This window comes from Procambarus clarkii, chromosome 86 (assembly GCF_040958095.1).
Source record: "Procambarus clarkii isolate CNS0578487 chromosome 86, FALCON_Pclarkii_2.0, whole genome shotgun sequence".
NCBI classification, from domain to species: domain Eukaryota; kingdom Metazoa; phylum Arthropoda; class Malacostraca; order Decapoda; family Cambaridae; genus Procambarus; species Procambarus clarkii.
Window position 1 is genome coordinate 15,592,583 of NC_091235.1, and position 19,155 is coordinate 15,611,737.

At 41.1% G+C, this 19,155-nt stretch overlaps 1 protein-coding gene across 4 annotated transcripts in view; it reads left to right on the forward strand.

Annotated features, from left to right (window-relative positions):
- Positions 1 to 19,155, forward strand: part of LOC123767486 (transmembrane protein 248) — a 46,115-nt gene that overhangs the window by 276 nt on the left and 26,684 nt on the right. For all 4 annotated transcript variants that reach the window (XR_011225581.1, XM_069317140.1, XM_045757173.2 and 1 more), the window contains exons 2-4: positions 2,760 to 2,931; positions 8,316 to 8,574; positions 15,124 to 15,263. Coding sequence is in view for 3 of the 4 variants with exons in the window: in XM_069317140.1 (XP_069173241.1) it covers positions 2,779 to 2,931; positions 8,316 to 8,574; positions 15,124 to 15,263 (552 nt within the window). In the remaining variant the exon portion in view is untranslated. The remainder of the gene's footprint in view (positions 1 to 2,759; positions 2,932 to 8,315; positions 8,575 to 15,123; positions 15,264 to 19,155) is intronic.

Consider the following 19,155-nt stretch of genomic DNA (forward strand, 5'->3'; position numbering starts at 1 on the left):
AAGTACTAATGTGCAGGGCTCGTGGAGCAACACCTCTCTTGAGTCCCCCCAGTTTCTATTTGGTGAGGTGGCTAGTGACTGGAGGTACTTTAAAACTTCCATTTCGACAAAGGTAATTTTCTAAATGTCACTACTGTATGTATTGTTATATTAGGGTGTTAACTTTGGCTAGATTGGGATGGGTATGTTTTAAAATCAATAGACAAACAGTCTTTGGTGTGAAGTTACAGTGCCTTTTATCCAGTGGATGCAAGCACAGTGGATTAGGATTACTTCATACCCAAGACGATATGGCCCCCCCCCCCCCAAAAAAAAAAAAAAAATAGGTAGGAAAGCGTGAGAGTTTGGGACACCAAGCCGTCTTCTAGTGTAACCAGGTGAATTATGACTAGATAGTCATAGATGGTCGACTGCAAACTTTTAATTAGCCTTGTTTTTCCTTTTCACGTCTTTCTTTCAAGCAGTGGATTTTTTTCCTTTCTGACTGGTCGGTTTTGGGTTTGTGGAAGAAAATAAAAAAAGGGTGGTTTAAAGGTGGTTTGAGCAAGAGGTATTAAGAGAAACTATCTATGTAACCAACCATACTTCCTAAATGTCAATCTGTGTTTTGCTATTACTGTATTGAAGCATCACGTGCTGTTATTGAAAATTAATTGCTGAACCTTTACTGTTACTGATAACTTGCATGTAAATATTTAATCTAAAATTTGTCTAATTTAAATTTCTTTTTTTTTAGATTAAATTTCCTTGTTCTGAACCTGTGTTGCCTGGAGTCATGTAGATGTTGTGATTCCATGTTTTTTGTAATCTTCATAGCTCTCTCTTAAAGATTTTTTATTTGTGAAGTTAGAGCTATTGGTCTATAATTTTTTGCATCTGCTTTACTGTCTCCTTTGTAAAGTGGTACTGTCTATGCTGTTTTAAATACAGTATGTCAAGGATGACACTGGTATCTAGGCTCTCCCAAAAGATGTTTAGGGCCTGTAATACTGATGTTTTGCACTTCTTGAATATAGAATTCTAGGAGTTTGATCCTGGTGCAGAGTGCATGGGCATGCTGTCTACTTCAAAAGTTCAATGGGCTTTGGGTGACATCTTATATATGGTTCAATGTTGGTGTCCCATTCATGAAAAATTCATTTTGAGCATTGGTCTTCATTTGTTCAGGGGTTCGCTGAAAACAGAATCGTATTGAAGCCTCGGATTTCACTTTGTCATCTGTGAAAGTGCTATCACTCGTGTCCAAGGGTCCAATGCTGATTGCAGTTTTTGTTGTAGTTTTTGCATAGGAGAAAAAGTATTTGATTCCTCTATTTTGCTTGTGACTTTTTGCTCTCTCTCTGCCTCCCTAAAAAAACATACTATCATCGCTATTATCATGCTGTACACACTATATAATAACCATTATTCCAAGCTAGGCTAACCTTTTGCACCAAGTTGTAAGTGCATACATTGAATAGATTTTCTATTCGTTTTATGTGGTTTTTACCATAGGTTATTCTAGTTCAATGATTCATTGGGCTGATAAATGTTATTTATATCGCAAGGTGTAGAACATAGGTATGCACAGATATATTTATATAACTAATATATGCTCCATATTATAATATTAAAACAATAAATGTACTGTTTTTGCTGTTGCCATACTGTATACATACATACATGCTAGTGCATAAGTTTAGGTACTGTTGCGAACCACCAAGTGGTTCTGATGGGTGTGATAATCTCGTAACCATTGATCCAAGCACAACATAGTCCTACACGTTCTTGAGTTGCTGACAGCAACTGACAAAGCAAAGTGTTGCTCGACACTTTGCGAACATGTGACAGTGTCTACTCTTAGGCAAAAACTAGCCCAAACATTGCTATTATTGTCAAAATCATGGTCACAAAATCCAGAATATGACTAATTTTTCACATTATCTAAACGAACACAAGATCCCATTGGATGATGCACAGATGCACCAAACCATGGTTGCGTGCCGTGGCTTTGTTCCTCGCAATGTGACCATCATTTACATTGGCTTCACTGTTATATGAACCTTGTTCATAGTCTTTATCACTGTCAGGGTCATCTATGTCACTATCATTGTTAAATAAATGCAATAACCTATTTATTTCATGATTGTTGCTGTGGGCATAAGCGGTATGGCAGTGCTGTGAGCTGCTGCTGTATGCACTACCATGGTTGCTGTCTTAGTAGAGTACTGAGGCCCTCACACCCAGGAAGGGTGCCCACAATTTTTTTCAGGATGGCATCTGTTTACTGTAGGCCTGAAGAAGTGGATGTGAACCTCATGTACCTGCGGGAGTTTAAAATATTAATCTACACCTAATATAGACCCATGTTGACATGTACACCACTGATGAAATGACCCTGGTTGATATGCACAGTTTAAAGGGTTAAGCTTGGTTATAACAATGCATCCTATTCACCAGCATACACTGTATTCCTGTCTGAAACAATGTTTACCATCCTGGGTAAAGTTGTCACCTACTTGGTGCTAAATGTTATATTTCAGATTTGAAAATCATGTTATCTGATTTGATTTTCAAAGTTTCAGCTGTAATATACTGTATCTTGATATAATAAACTATATACTGCATAGCATAAATTGCCATTGGAACTATGAAAGATAAAAATTTGCTTCTTATTACTGTATATGTTATAAATGATTTATTTCATGTTACTTAATGTTTAATTGAATTTAATTTTTTATTATTCAATTAAGTTTATGTAATAATGTATGCCATTGTAGGTACTAGAAAGCTGTTCAAATGGGAGTGTGCAGCAGTATGAGAGAATGTGTAGGTAGCAAGCCACCATTAGCAGTATTTGCTGCAAGTATTGCAGCATTTGCCATTGCCCTTGTGGGCGTGTCTCTGTACTTGCAAGGTCACAGATCGGAAATTCTAAATCCAGATATAAAGGTAAGATTTTTTCCAGTTTATGGTTAATAATAACCAATTAAATTAACCATTTTTCTTCTGATTGTAATGTGTTTATCAAATATGCTAGTCTTCATTTTTGTGCACAATTAGATTCAAAGGGTGTGAAGCATTTTGAGCAAAGTACTGGATGGGGAAAAGTACTTTTTGAGAAGTATTAGCATATAGGCTGTAAGTCATGTAAAGTATATTTATTATAAATACTGTAGATGGAATGGTTGCTGCATGGAATTGATTTGTGTCCTTGGTTTTGAAGATAGGTTGCATATACAGTTCTGTATTACCACAGCTCGCCAACAACCAGGTTACATTTTTAACATTTAAAAATGTGTTACAATATGCCATCAACTACTGTTCTTTACACACCCATATTTGGCCTCGGCTTGAGACATATTTTTCTAAAACTTGGTGGGGCATAATTCAGTGCATCTAAACTATAAATATTAAATGTACCTGAACAGTAAACCAGTTGTTGGTTTTTGCAGCAAAAGGGTTAAAATATACAGTACTGTATATAGGTCTAATTGATTAATGCCTTAACATTGGCATATAATAGATATCAGTTAATAATCTTTGAGTTAAGTCTATAGGCCTGGAATTACATAACAAAACACTTGATATAAAATAAGTTAAGAAGTAGAGATAATAGTTCAGCCATAAGAGGAGCAGCAGCAGTGTGCTTTGGCGAGACTTACTGCAAGGAAAAGCTCTAAAGCATCAAAGAGTACAGACTCTTCACTGGCAAATGCATGGAAGTGCACGCATACTTCAATGCCGGCTAACATACTAACAATACTGGCTTACTAACACAATACTGGCTTGCTTGCATAGTTATGGTGAATAAAACGTGTAGATACGTATACATAACGTGTGTAAATAGTGTAATAAAAACAATAACAGTATGGTGGGAGGAGCAGTATTGGCGAGTAAGGTGTAAGGAGTAAGCTAGGTGTTGGAGGAGTGAGGGAGGGCTGACTGGGTGTGACAGCTCACACTCGCAGAGTTCTGAGTGTGTTGATGGTGAATGTATATAGTGTGATAGTGTATAGTGTGTAAATATGTTGTAAATATACATAAATGAACATGAAACATGGATATATGAGCAATATATGTGGACACATTTGTGACACATAAGTGTCTTGGGACAGTACAGATGTTCTACTGCCATAATATTGTGTACGTGTTCATTATACATAGGATTAGCAAGAAAAAACAAATGTATTTGGAAATATACACAAAAAATGGAAAAAAAATATTTGTGGCAACTTGTGCATGTTGAAGTTGGCGGACGACTAGCTCCGGGAGTCTACGTCACGGGCGACCACCAAATCGTGACGTCACACACCATTTTCCGGCTCCCATTGCGGTAAAAGAAAGTACAATTTCGATTTTATTTTTACATCTGTGATCAGGGAAGGATATTTAACATTAAAAAAAAATTCTGAGAATTTATTTCCTGTGCACGATTTGGGGGGGTTGCCGTATTTGGAAGGCAAGCAGCACGGTGGTTAAACAATAATTGTCTGGGTTTTCCATGTACGATGCAAATAAGGATATACTGTACAGTGGTACCTTCGTTTTCGAGTTTACTCCGTTCCCAGAGACGGGTCATAAACCGAAATGAATTTCCCATGAGAAATAATGTAGATTGAATTAATCCATTCCACACCCCAAAAATATTAACTTAATACATTTTATACATACTACTACTGTACTTGTTCATACTGTAGTACAAATATATCTTACATTTAATGAGGACTCTTGTTGGCATATGGAGGATGGTGGGGAGGAGGAGAGGTGTTAGTGTTTGTAAGGGAAGTCCCCTTTCATTATAACATAAGGCAGTGTTGACTTTTCTGGGGTACACTCTCTTACGTTTTGCAGGCATACCACTGGTTGTGGCTCACTGCTTGCTTGTCTTACTAAGAATCTGACCAAAGACCTAAGTTCTTTCCTACATTTTAATGCTTGTCTATAGTGAGACATCACATTGTCATTAAAAAGGTCAATGCAACGGCCAGCTACAGCTTTATGTGGGAGAGTCTTTTCAGCAAAACTGTACAGTTCTTCCCATACTTCACACCTTTTCTTGAAGGAACGTCCTCTACTCGCAACTATTTTTTTTAGGTTATACTTTACCATTGACTTTCTTGGGACCCATGGCATGATATATAATAATGTTCAGAAACCTAAAAGGCACAAAAACAATTGAATTCTTCTCAAAGAATTCATAGCACTATCATCACTAGGCGGGAGACACGGGTAAACTGAAGCACGCCTCGCCTGTGCCACCAAGAACTAAGAGCTGGTGGACCTCAGGTCGACCCATACGTGTATCGACACACTCGCCATGCGAGGCAAAGCTCGTATACCGAGTCAAATTTTATGATAAAATTGAGTTCGCAAGCTGAAAAATTCATAAAGAGGGGCATTCATCAACCGAGGTTCCACTGAAATAGGTCTGTGGATGAAATGGAGTGTAATGTCCAGTACTTATCTTAACATGACGATTATTATATGGGTGCACAGTGATGGCTTGCGCCTTTGTTTCACTCTATAATCTCGCGCATATGGGGCCAATTAGGCCATACAGTGGTACCTCGGAATGCGATTGTCCCTGTATGCGAGATTTTCGGAAGGCGAGGTGTATTTACTCCAAAAATTTGTCTCGGAAGGCGATGGTTACTTCGGGAGGCGAGTTTGGACGCGAGTTTGTTGATACGCGTACAGCCGACCTAGCGCGTTCGTCGCCCCTCCGCCCCGCCGCCCCTCAGTTTATTATTGTCTCGCGCTCAGTGACTACCCCCACATCAATTCTTCTCGCGGATTTTCAGTGTTTTCTTGGATTTTTGGTGATTTGTCTATACAATTTGTTATTATATATCTCACCATGGGTCCCAAGAAAGCCAGTGGTAAGGATAAAGGCCAGAAAGCTCATGTGAGGATGACAATAGAGGAGAAACGAGATCATTCGGAAGCATGAGAACGGTACACGTGTTGTTGAACTTTGTAGGCAGTACAACAAAGCCACATCAACAATATGCACTATACTTAAGAAGAAAAATAAGATTATGGGTGCTAAAGTGGCATAAGGAGTAAGAACATTAACGGCACAAAGACCACAAATACTTGAAGAAGTGGAAAAGTTGTTATTAATTTGGATACACGACAAGGAGTTGAGGGGTGATAGTGTTTCGGAGGCCATTATTTGTGAGAAAGCCAGGGTGTTGCACGAAGACCTTCTAAAAAATACCCCTGCAACGAGTGATGCAGATAAGAAAGAGTTTAAGGCAAACAGGGGCTGGTTTGAAAAATTTAGAAAGAGAAGTGGTATCCATAGTGTTACAAGGCATGGGGTTATGTGATGTGATTATGGAAGGGGACTCCCCTTCCAAACAGTAACTCCTCTCCTCCTCCCCCCTCCTCACCATCTTCCATACGCCTACAGCACTCGACAGCAAGGTAAGTAATAACTGGAACACAGTTTTGTAGGTTTATTTAGATGAATTAGGTAAATTAGGTATAAAAATTTAGTTTGATGTGGGGTTTTTGGGGTAGTCAGGAACGGATCAATTCATTTCCCTTTATTTCTTATGGGGAAATTAACTTCGGAATGCGAGTTTTTGGAAGGCGAGGCGTCTCCAGGAACGGATTAAACTCTTATTCTGAGGTATGCCTGTATATATATATAACCATATATATGGCTTAATTGGCCATATATATAGGCCAACCTATATAGCCCCTATATGGGGCTGTACCCAGGTTGTTAAATCTGGAGGTCTGTTAAATCCAGTTTAAAAATGTCTAACTGTTTAATCATATTTTGGGAAAGCAGCAGGATGAATGGTGAGTGGGCTGGCTGGTTAACTGGCTAGTAGGTGGGTGGGCTGGCTTGATGGATGGTTGGATGAATGGGTAACTGGCTTCCAGGTGGGCGGGCGGGCAGGTGAAAGTTGGGGTGGGCAGGTATACTGGCAGGCTTGGGTGGGTGGACTTTGGTTGGTTTGGGCAGGTTTGGGTGGGTTCAAGCAGATTTGGGGGAAGGGGCTATTGTGCCAGGGTAGCAGGTGGACTATCACAGACTGGCTGTGGTCAAACCACATCCCCTCTGCTCCCCCCCTCCCCATCCCCACACCAGACCCTCCCAGAAATATCCCCCACCCCTCCAGGCACGTGTAGACGGTCACCCATATGGTATTAATACGGTTCAGATTCTCGGCTACCTTCCTACCAGATGGTGGCCTCCCAAGGCAGATTGGCTGAACTTTGCTGGGCTGGGCTCGGCTGGGCTCAGCTCGGCTCGGCTCGACTCGACCTGCCTGCCTCGCAAAATGTAACTTCTGGCCTAGCGAGAGCAAGGTTGTCACAACAAACACAATACTGCCTCCAGTTTAACATGTACCGGACTCTGTAAACTCTAGACCGTATTCCAGATTTAATGACCCATGACTTTGTAAATAAGGCACCAGTTAACGATCTAAAAATCGGTCATTAGTACCGGTGGAACGATAAATAAGGTGTCCTTAAATCGAGTGGATACTATCTCCCAGAGCCCAGCACCATTACATATTATGTTCCCATCCTTTTCACTACTTTATACTGGTTGTAATGGCATATACTGTACCAGGAAAACCAATCATCAATTGAAACTTTATCATGTGTTATGTGAATTGTGATTGATGAGGTTATTCAACACACACGCTTCTAAATAGAGAAACAAATGGTGAAACATCGGAGGATAACACAGTAACTGTTGGCAAAGTCGAGCTCGAAGTGTTGGCAGGCGCCAGACACGGCCACCACGCAACCTTCCAGAGCACCTCCACCCAGTGAAATGATAAATATGCACTTATTTTTGTGTGTTTCTTACATTTTGCATACAAATTAATACTTCTATAATGAATTTTGTTTTTTCTCCTTTCTGTTTTTCTCCACATAGGTGGGTATGAACATTTCTCCATAGCTGCTGCCCAAGGGTAAATAATTTTTATAACTGGGAGGATTTCATTTTGTTTTGTTGAATTTGTGGGTGCTTCCCCCAGTGGTGGTAGACATGATTAAAATTCAGACAATTTTATCACAGTGCCACTGCTGCTTACACCTCATTAGATGGGGACCAGGTCCTGGCTCATATCCCCAGTAGGCCTAAAAGAACACCGCAACTGATGACACCTACTAGTTTGGCATTAGATCAGCATTGTAGCTTCGGGGAACCACTGGGGTTCATCGAGAATTTTGCTTTTAGTTACATTCAACACTGGTTTTGCTTTTCAATGATTGCCAGGAAATTCAGGGGCAGAATATTTTCTTATAGAAATTAATAATTAAGAATAATTGTATACATATTGCTAATATTTATTCAACAGGACTGGAACAGCTTTTATTCAACTTTGTCAGACATGAAAATATGTTTTCCTGAAAGTGGAGCTTCAAGAGTGACAAAGATAAGACCAAACAATGACTTGCCTTCTGTAGTAACACTGAATTCTGAAAGGAGTGTTAATGAAACGGAAGCAAATGTTACACTGAGTATATTGGCAGATGTGCAAGTGGGCAAAGGTGGCAGCACTGTTATGGGAATGGCACTTCACTCCCTGTTACCAGCTAAATATCTTGGTTTTAAGGGTAAGTAAATTTTATCTTAAAGAGACTTCTGGGAGTTAATTGAGGATGTTTACCTGTCAAGAGGGTGTGCCATGTAAAATATAATAATTTTTGTTTAAAGTCTGATGCAAATTGCCAAATCAAAATTAAAGGCCAGAAAATTTAGCATATAAACTATTGCACTGACCAGAAGAAAACTTCAGACACGACTTGAGAATAAAGATCAAAAGTCCAGAAACATGGCGTGGTGGTAGTTTGTTCTGGAATTGACAGTGAAATGCAGGAAAGTGCTCTAGTTTACAATTAAAAAGAGTGAATTGCTGTCGCTTTATGATTGTGATCATATAATTTAAATAATTAACTAGTATTTATTTGTTATTTTTTTGTCATGGACAGGAAGCCTGTGTATATGTTAAATATACTTTAGACTTTCATTGAGGTTTTCCCTGTTGTCGAATTACTGACCCTCCCCAGGAGCTGCTTAACTCCTGGAAACCTGTTTACTGTTAGGTACACAGAGGCATTGGATGAAAGGATACTTGCCCAACTATTTCTGTTCCTACTGGGAATTGAAAACAAGATCCCCAAATTGTGAGTAAAGAATGAAGCCAACTGTGCTAAAGACCCCAAGTTTTAGTTAATTATTGAATAATTATACTGTTTATAGAAGAGGTACAAATACAGTTAAAGATATTGTGAGATACAGCTGTATAAATGGTAGTAGAAAATCCAGATAACCCTTCCACTGGGCAAATTGTATACTGTGTGCATACAATGTATATACCTGCAGTTGCAGGCAAATTGGGTGCAGTTACATGTACTTGTATATAGTTATAGTATGAAGAAATTCATGGTGTGTGTATGCTTATACTCATATCTGTATATACAGGTATGTATGTATGTGTGTGTGTGTATGCTTATACTCATATCTGTATATACAGGTATGTATGGGGTGTGTGTGTGTGTGTGTGTGTAATTACCTAAGTGTAGTTACAGGATGAGAGCTACGCTCGTGGTGTCCCGTCTTCCCAGCACTCTTTGTCATATAACGCTTTGAAATTACTGACGGTCTTGGCCTCCACCACCTTCTCACTTAACTTGTTCCAACCGTCTACCACTCTATTTGCGAAGGTGAATTTTCTTATATTTCTTCGGCATCTGTGTTTAGCTAGTTTAAATCTATGACCTCTTGTTCTTGAAGTTCCAGGTCTCAGGAAGTCTTCCCTGTCGATTTTGTCAATTCCTGTTACTATTTTGTATGTAGTGATCATATCACCTCTTTTTCTTCTGTCTTCTAGTTTTGGCATATTTAATGCTTCTAACCTCTCCTCGTAGCTCTTGCCCTTCAGTTCTGGGAGCCACTTAGTAGCATGTCTTTGCACCTTTTCCAGTTTGTTGATGTGCTTCTTAAGATATGGGCACCACATAACAGCTGCATATTCTAGCTTTGGCCTAACAAAAGTCATGAACAATTTCTTTAGTATATCACCATCCATGTATTTAAATGCAATTCTGAAGTTAGAAAGCATAGCATAGGCTCCTTGCACAATATTCTTTATGTGGTCCTCAGGTGATAGTTTTCTATCTAGAACCACTCCTAGATCTCTTTCTTTATCAGAATTCTTTAAAGATTTCTCACATAATATATAGGTTGTGTGGGGTCTATGTTCTCCTATTCCACATTCCATAACATGACATTTATTAACATTAAATTCCATTTGCCAAGTGGTGCTCCATATACTTATTTTGTCCAGGTCTTTTTGAAGGGCATGACAGTCATCTAAATTTCTTATCCTTCCTATTATCTTAGCATCATCAGCAAACATGTTCATATAATTCTGTATACCAACTGGTAGATCATTTATGTACACAATAAACATCACTGGTGCAAGAACTGAACCCTGTGGTACTCCACTTGTGACATTTCTCCATTCTGATACATTGCCTCTGATTACTGCCCTCATTTTTCTATCAGTCAGAAAATTTTTCATCCATGATAGAAGCTTACCTGTCACCCCTCCAATATTTTCCAGTTTCCAGAACAACCTCTTATGTGGAACTCTGTTGAAAGCCTTTTTTAGGTCCAGATAGATGCAGTCAACCCAACCATCTCTTTCCTGTAATATCTCTGTGGCTCGATCATAGAAACTGAGTAAATTCGATACACAGGATCTTCCAGATCGAAAACCATACTGTCTGTCTGATATTATATCATTTCTCTCTAGGTGTTCTACCCATTTAGTTTTGATTAGTTTTTCCAATACTTTCACTATTACACTTGTCAATGATACAGGTCTATAATTGAGGGGGTCTTCCCTGCTGCCACTTTTGTAGATTGGAACTATGTTAGCCTGTTTCCACCCGTCTGCTACGATTCCTGTACACAGGGATGCCTGAAAGATCAGGTGAAGTGGAATGCTGAGCTCAGATGCACATTCTCTCGGAACCCATGGTGAAACGCCATCTGGGCCAGCTGCTTTGTTCTTACCGAGCTCCTTGAGCATTTTTTCCACTTCGTCTCTAGACACCTCTATGTGTTCTATGTTGTTCTCTGGAATTCTTATTGTATCTGGTTCCCTAAAGATTTCATTTTGTACAAACACACTTTGGAACTTTTCGTTTAGTGTTTCACACATTTCCTTTTCATCTTCCGTGAATCTATTTCCCATTTTCAACCTCTGAATATTATCCTTTACCTGCAATTTGTTGTTTATGAATTTATAGAATAGACCTGGTTCTGTTTTACATTTGTCCGCAATCCCTTTTTCAAAATTTTTTTCTGCCTCTCTCCTCACTGCCGTGTAGTTGTTTCTCGCATCTTTGTATCGCTGGTATGTTTGGGGGTTCGGCCTCTTCCTGTATTGATTCCATTTTTGTGTCTTTCGGTCTCTAGCCCTCTCGCAATTTCTATTGAACCAATCCTGTTTCCTAGTTCTGCATCTCTGTTTTGGTATAAATTTTTTTGTGCCTTTATCATATATTTCACAAAACTTGCCATACATCTCATTCACTTCCTTGCCTAGCATCAAGTCTGTCCAATTATACTCACTAAAAAAATTTCTAAGGTCACCATAATGTCCTCTCCTGAAGTCTGGTTTTTCAACTGCTTCAACCTCCTTATTTTCTTCCAGCTTATAACGCATTGCATACTTTATTCCCAAAAAGACATGGTCACTTTTACCCAAGGGAGGAAGGTACTGAATGTCAAATATCTCTTCCTCCTTCCTGGTAAATATCAAATCTAGCATGGAGGGAACGTCCCCTTCCCTCATCCTCGTAGCTTGTTTAACATGTTGATACAAGAATGTTTCCAGGATGAGGTCTACAAATTTACAGGTCCAAAAATCTTCTGTTTTAGCTTCATATGCTTCCCAGTCTATGGATTTCAAGTTGAAGTCACCGACTATCAACAGTTGTGATCTATCGTTATCCGCTCTCGCTATAATCTCTCTCATTATTGTTACAAGACCTTCACGTTTACTATCTAGCTCCTCCTTTGACCATGTGCTGCTTGGCGGTGGACTATATGCATTTATCATCATTAGTTTATCATCCTCATAGCAGATCTCTAGTGCTATTATGTCAACTTCTTGTGGATTGGCAGTCATTATTTCCTTCACCTTTAGGTGTTCTTTTACCAGCACAGCAACGCCAACGCCTTTCCTAATTTTTCTGTCCCGTCTCCAAATTGAGTAGCCCCTTGGGAATATGACCTCATTTAAAATTACATCTTCAAGTTTTGTCTCCGTGAGTGCAACAATGTCTGGTGTCTGCAGCTGTATTACATCACTTAACTCCAATATCTTCGATCTCACTCCATCTATGTTGGTGTATGCAATCTTCAGGAACTTGTTCCCCCTCTCCTTATTCTTCACTCCCCCTCTCTCTATTGATTTTGTTGGTTTGCCTTTATGTACCACTTTACTGGTTTGCCTACCCCTATCACTTTGTAGAAAAAAGAATTTATTTCTTCTTCATTCCTGCTCTCATTTAAATGTTTTGCCTCGGCGAGGTTCAGTTTCAGCTTCTCTCTATCTGTGTGTGTGTGTGTGTGTGTGTGTGTGTGTGTGTGTGTGTGTGTGTGTGTGTGTGTGTGTGTGTGTGTGTGTGTCTATATATATATATATATATATATATATATATAATATATATATATATATATATAATATATTTATTATATGTCGTACCTAGTAGCCAGAATGCACTTCTCAGCCTACTATGCAAGGCCCAATTTGCCTAATAAGCCAAGTTTTCATGAATTAATTGTTTTTCGACAACCTAACCTACTTAACCTAACCTAACGTTTTTGGCTACCTAACCTAACCTAACCTAGAAAGATAGGTTAGGTTAGGTAGGGTTGGTTAGGTTCGGTCATATATCTACGTTAATTTTAACTCCAATAAAAAAAAATTGACCTCATACATAATGACATGGGTAGCTTTATTATTTCATAAGAAAAAAAATTTGAGAAAATATATTAATTCAGGAAAACTTGGCTTATTAGGCAAATCGGGCCTTGCATAGTAGGCTGAGAAGTGCGTTCTGGCTACTAGGTACGACATATATTTATATATATATATATATATATTTATATATATAATATATATATATACTGTAATATATAATATAAAATATAATATAAAATATAAAATATATAATTTCCATTAGCATGGAAAAAACTAAGTGAGAAACGATGAAAATAAATTGACAAAGTTATTCTACTGAAACCTTATTGCTTTTCTACTGAAAAAACTCTTCTCCGGGCCACTACAGCTGAACCACGAGAGGTACAGTCTTTTTACTTGAATTTTCTTGCTTCCTGATTGCCAATTAACAATGTCAAAATTAAAATGAGTTTTTTCAGAACAATTTTTGTTCTCATTGTGGGGTTGTCGACTATGAATGGGTGTACGGCCCAGGGGATAACCATCCGTGAAATGGGCAATGATACAGTGCAAATAAATATATATAAAACCTCATGAGGGTGTGACGGGTTGTGGTATTGCAGCTTTGCTGAACCAAGATGGTATGGCTCACCCTCACACAAATAATAATAAAAAAAATGCTATTGGCCTTGCAGTGTTTAAGTCGCAGGTGGAAACAAATGAAAATCATAAAATAAATAATTAAAACAATTTACTGAAATATTAATGAACAAAAATGATGCATGAGAATACTTGACTATTATTATGTAACAAATCAAATAAGTAAATGAAAGTTTAATACAATGCATGAAGATATACGTACTGGTGTACTGAAGACAGCTACCATACCACCATGGCATCAGACACACGGCATTGGCTGACGGCAGACGACGGGTGAGAGAGACCAAGGTGTTCCAAGAGCACTAGGAGAGAGACTGCCTCTCAGGGGAGGCGGCGTCCTGTATATAGTCCGGTGGTGATGACTCGTCCGGTGTCAATGCATATTGGACATCTGGTCAACTAGCAAACTGCTCGTTGTGGCTGGCGGTGCCTTTGTGTTGAGCTGCACCACTGCCAGTTGAAGGCGGCTAACTGCTTGTTTGTGAAGGCAAACTACCGGTTAACAGAGGTGCCCAGCTTGCCTCCGAGTCATACCAGGCCATGCCAGGCCTAGGGGGTATTTAGAGGTGGCAGGACTGATGATTCATCTGGGCTGGTGTAGATGTAGTCTTCCAGTGCAAAGGCATTGAAGGTGAAGGGAAAAGGCAGTTACACTGCTCTGCAGGGGATTCACATGACAAGGGATAAGCGTTTTAATTGTTGTAGAGGTAGAGTTTTGTGTTATGAGTGGGCTTGAGGAATTTCCATAACTTGTTCCAGCTGCATGGTGTGTATAGGTACACTTAGGACACTTGGCAAGTGCATTCACCTCCATTACTGAGGCTAATTGCTCAAGATTATGAAATCTGTAATTTATGAAATTGATAAGATTGAAGGTTCACACAGGACTTTTCAAAGTATGTTAATTTACAGAAGTTTTTGCAGTGTAAAAATATAAAATTTGGTATTTATGGAGTTGAATTTGACTAATGTGCAGTGCCCCAGAGAGTTGGAATTTTGGTTAGATATTTGAGAACTTAAGAGCTCTAGAAGAATGCGTGCTTGATAGTTTTGGGTTTTATTATTGTTAATTAATGAGTGGTGACAACAGATCCTTGTGGAACAGGTAGTTGTAGAAGGTGAGCCATCTAAAATACTGAAAATAGATCTGTTAGAAAACTAAATCGGTTTTCAGAGTTTGACTTTTGACACACCGTCTGAAGCTATAGAAATACTATATCTTAGAGGTATTATACATGATTCACCGTAATTAGTATGCCAAGATTCCAGACATAAGTGTACAAATAGGCTGTATAGAACCCATACTCGGCCCAGCCTCACATCTGGTTGTGAGAGCATAAATAACTCTTGAAACTGACTACAGGAAATACACCATGGCACTCTTAATTATATTCAGTGCTTAGTTCTGAAATTGACATCTCCCACTATATAGTTCTAGGCTTAATGTAATTATATTATTGTAGGTCATAATGTAATTGTATTATTGTCTTCAAGTTGAAGTCTACGACTGATTTTTTTGTTACAGGAGACCCGAGTGCACTGGAGGTGATGATTGAGTTAGCATCTAAAACTGCCAAGAACTGGACAGCTTGTATGATGTTCTCGGGCCCAGCACACCTGCTGCCTGACTCTCCAGTCGCACCCGCTAATTGTACAATACTTAAGGTACTGTTCGCCATGACTTTCACAGATAAGAACATTAGCTCCAAACCATTATACATGTATCCCATCATCACCTTCTCTTCAGCCTTTAATACCATAACTTTCTTTTAGGCTACATGTGAAAATGTTTGTTTTCAATTAAATAACCAACTCGAATGATCGTTTACTCGGTGACGTTGATACAAAAAGGGCGTGAACTTTTCTTTTATGTGCAAGTATACAAGGCAGGGTATATAGATAAATAATAGACTAGGTTATAGCTGGAATATATTGTTTATAGGTCACTGGCCCATGCAGTGTGTTGTAGCTGCTTTTTAAAATGTACATTTTGTCTTATTATAATGATACATTTTCCTTTTAACAACTCTGTTGTGCCACTATTAAATATGACAAACCCCTGGTGTGCAGAAAAAATTATTCCCCCCATTTTTTTTATGCTGTATTGTTAAAAATAAGTTTTCTGATCACTGGAAACTAAAAAAAAAAAATGTGGCAAGGGCAGCTGAAAATACATTGTTACATAATTATTTCAATGTTTTATATCTAGTTTTTTGTGGGGAGCTCCATCGGCTCCCTGGAGCCATCGGACTGATATGCTATATATTAGTCTGGGACAACAGTCAATTGAAGTTCAGCCTACCTTGGACCACGAACCAGAACCTGGGCCCCCCTCTCAGTCAAGGGGAACAATGGCCTACGGAAAGCCCCATTTGGTTGGGGTATTCCTTGTCTGCCGTCGACCAGGGTTAGGCACCCAGAAAGGTAGGCACAGCAAAACAAACCCCACTTGGTAAGAAATTTGCAACTTAACAGAGGCAGAACTCCCCCCAACACCCAAGGAAATGTAATTCACCACTGCCGCGCTGCTCGTCTGCACAGCCTTACCCTCCCCGGGAGGGGAAGGGGGGGTTCCCCAGACACCCATGCCGGCTACTCTCACCCCAGTTTGTTGTGCCTTAGTGGTGTTCTCTGATGTTTGTGGTGTGGTGGTCAGGTGTAACATCAGTGTACTGGGGCTGCATACACTTAGGGTTACCTTCCCTAAACACCCTGTAAGTACTACCCTTGGGTGCTAGGGTTGCCTTCCATAGTGTCTTCGAGACTCCACTTCTGTAGGGGTTCTTGCTGCTCGGCATTTACCCCAAACCTCTGGCCAGATGGGGGTTTCGTGGCCTTTGTTTGGCCTTGGGTAGGAAGTGGTCTTGTTTGCTGGAAAACAAAGCAAGCAAGATGCTATGCAACTTGCCTACCAATGCAGCGGTTGTGTTCCTGTTCCTTTTGGTGATGTACTTTTGCTTGATTTTTATTTTTTATTTTTGTTTCCTTGCCTGGAGGGGGTCTGCTTTGTTTGGCTATTGATCATCTATAGGTATTTTGATCATCTATAGGTATTTTGATCATCTATAGGTATTTTGATCATCTATAGGTATTTTGGTGGCCCTCCTCAAGGCCCCCATGATTGTACACGTCACAGGGGTTCAGTTTTAGTTCATCCCCCTTTGTTAGTTACTTGGGTTCAATTGGTTTTGCAGCACCTTGCCTGGCCTTCCCATAGCAGTCAGCCTGCGGGCTCTATAAAACCCCGTCGGGGCTCGGTAGACCGATGGATGCGTCTTCCGAGTTCCAGCTCGCCTTGTGCGAGTTTGAAGGTTGTTCCGAGTTCTCACCCTTATCTCGGGGTGACTCACCCTTATCTCGGGGTGACTCACCCTTATCTCGGGGTGACTCACCCTTATCTCGGGGTGACTCACCCTTATCTCGGGGTGACTCACCCTTATCTCGGGGTGACTCACCCTTATCTCGGGGTGACTCACCCTTATCTCGGGGTGACTCACCCTTATCTCGGGGTGACTCACCCTTATCTCGGGGTGACTCACCCTTATCTCGGGGTGACTCACCCTTATCTCGGGGTGACTCGCCCTTATCTCGGGGTGACTCGCCCTTATCTCGGGGTGACTCGCCCTTATCTCGGGGTGACTCACCCTTATCTCGGGGTGACTCACCCTTATCTCGGGGTGACTCACCCTTATCTCGGGGTGACTCACCCTTATCTCGGGGTGACTCACCCTTATCTCGGGGTGACTCACCCTTATCTCGGGGTGACTCACCCTTATCTCGGGGTGACTCACCTTTTTCGCCTCCTTCATGCTGCCTGTTGGGTCAATGACACCTTTGACCTGGAGTCTTGCGAGAAGTGTTCTGATCGTGCTCCAGTTTACCCACTCTCTTGTTTCTGAGGGTCGGGTTCAGGCAGCATCTGTGTTTCTTTCTGGTGTATGTTGCTGCAACGCGCGCTAGGTTGGTTGCCCACTCAGATGCCCTGGGGCTGCCCCGTTTTGGTTAGGTCAGATTTGAGGGCGTCGGTCGCTTCGACATTGGTTTGGTCCATGCTCCTGAGTCCCTTCCCTGCTGTTGTGGCTACTTTGCTCCTCCCCCTCCCCTGCTGCTGGCTTCCTAACATCTGGGTTTTTTTGGGGTCAGGGCAACGTTTAGTCGGGATGAGACTCGGGCGGCTCCTGGGGCTCTCCCCATTCATTACGGGGACGGAGGCCTTTGAGCCTGCTCCTCCCGCCGAGGCTTCTGGGCCTTATCAGCAGTCTCCCTTCTTGTTGCTTTTCCCTTGGACTCTGCCTTTCTTCTAGGGTGGTGGGCATGGAGGGTGGCTCTGCCTTGGGGCCTCTGGGGATTCCCGGGCTGTGGAGATGCCCGCTATCAGTTCTGGGGCTGTTTTTCCCTGCTTGGGCCTTGTGCCTGATGGGTGGGTGGGGGGAGGGTGGGAATTTTGTCCCTCCTTCCATCCGATTTATTTCCCACATTTGCTGGCATGATTTCAGCTCCCTTGCGTCTGTCGCATCTCCTCTTGTTTTGGTGGCCATTTTTTTTTGTGGGTACTTCACCACTTGGCCACCAGGGCAATGCTGTGGTTTGTTTATTTAAATTTGACTGGCAGTGGACACTCGTGTTTTGAGGGTATTTTTTCACCTCCGTCTGGAATTTTTTATCCTGTTGCCGTGTCTGTTTTGTCCTTTTTTTCAGAGCATTCTGCCCTTTCCGTTCCTCTGGGAGCGTTTGGGTGTTGGTTTTTTGCCCGGTTCTGTGTTTTTTCTGTCTGTCTTTGGGTTCTGGGCCCTGGTTTTTGGGTCCAATGTCCATGCCAGTATGCTCTGCTTGCTCCCACCTTTTGACCCTTGGTTTTCGGTCCATTTTCTGGCTGTTTTCGATGGGAGTTCTGTCAGTCATGTGTTTCAGCATAAGATGTCATCTTATGCCGAATACTGTCGCCTCGTATTGTGCCGTGCGGGTGGAGCCGCTGCAGCTTGCATTTGGTATTGATGTTACTTCTGCTCCATTCCGCAAGCTGTCTCGTGCGTTGTTTGACCTCCGGCCTACTCGTGTGCCTCCTGAGCCGTCCTGGTCGTTGGGCAGGGTGCTCTTTCTTTTTCTCTTTTCCTCGGTTTGTAGTGGCCCCTTTGGTTCAAGATTGTTTCTCTAAGGCTTTTTTTTTTTTTTTTTTTTTTTTTTTTTTTCCCCTGTTGGCATTGGCATCTGGGGGGTCGGGTCAGGGAGCTTCATTCTCTCCTCCGGCGCAGGGGTTTCTGCTCTTTTGGCCCTCGTGGTAGGTTTGTTCATCTGCAGCTGTCGCCCTCTTTTCTGGTGAAGAATGAGTCTGCTGCTTTCCGGAGGGATCCTTGGGCTGTTGATGCTTGGTTGGTTTGGCCTGGGGTGCCTCATGTGTTGTCAGGTTACAGCTCTCCGCCGTTAATTGTGCGCCATGGCTTTGGTGGCCAGGGACGCTCTTTAGGTTGACCCGGTTTCCCTTCTTCTCGGTTCCAGAGTGCGGGTCTCTTAGGTTATCCTCAGGGTTATCAAGTCTAGCCAACCTGCGGTCTATCAT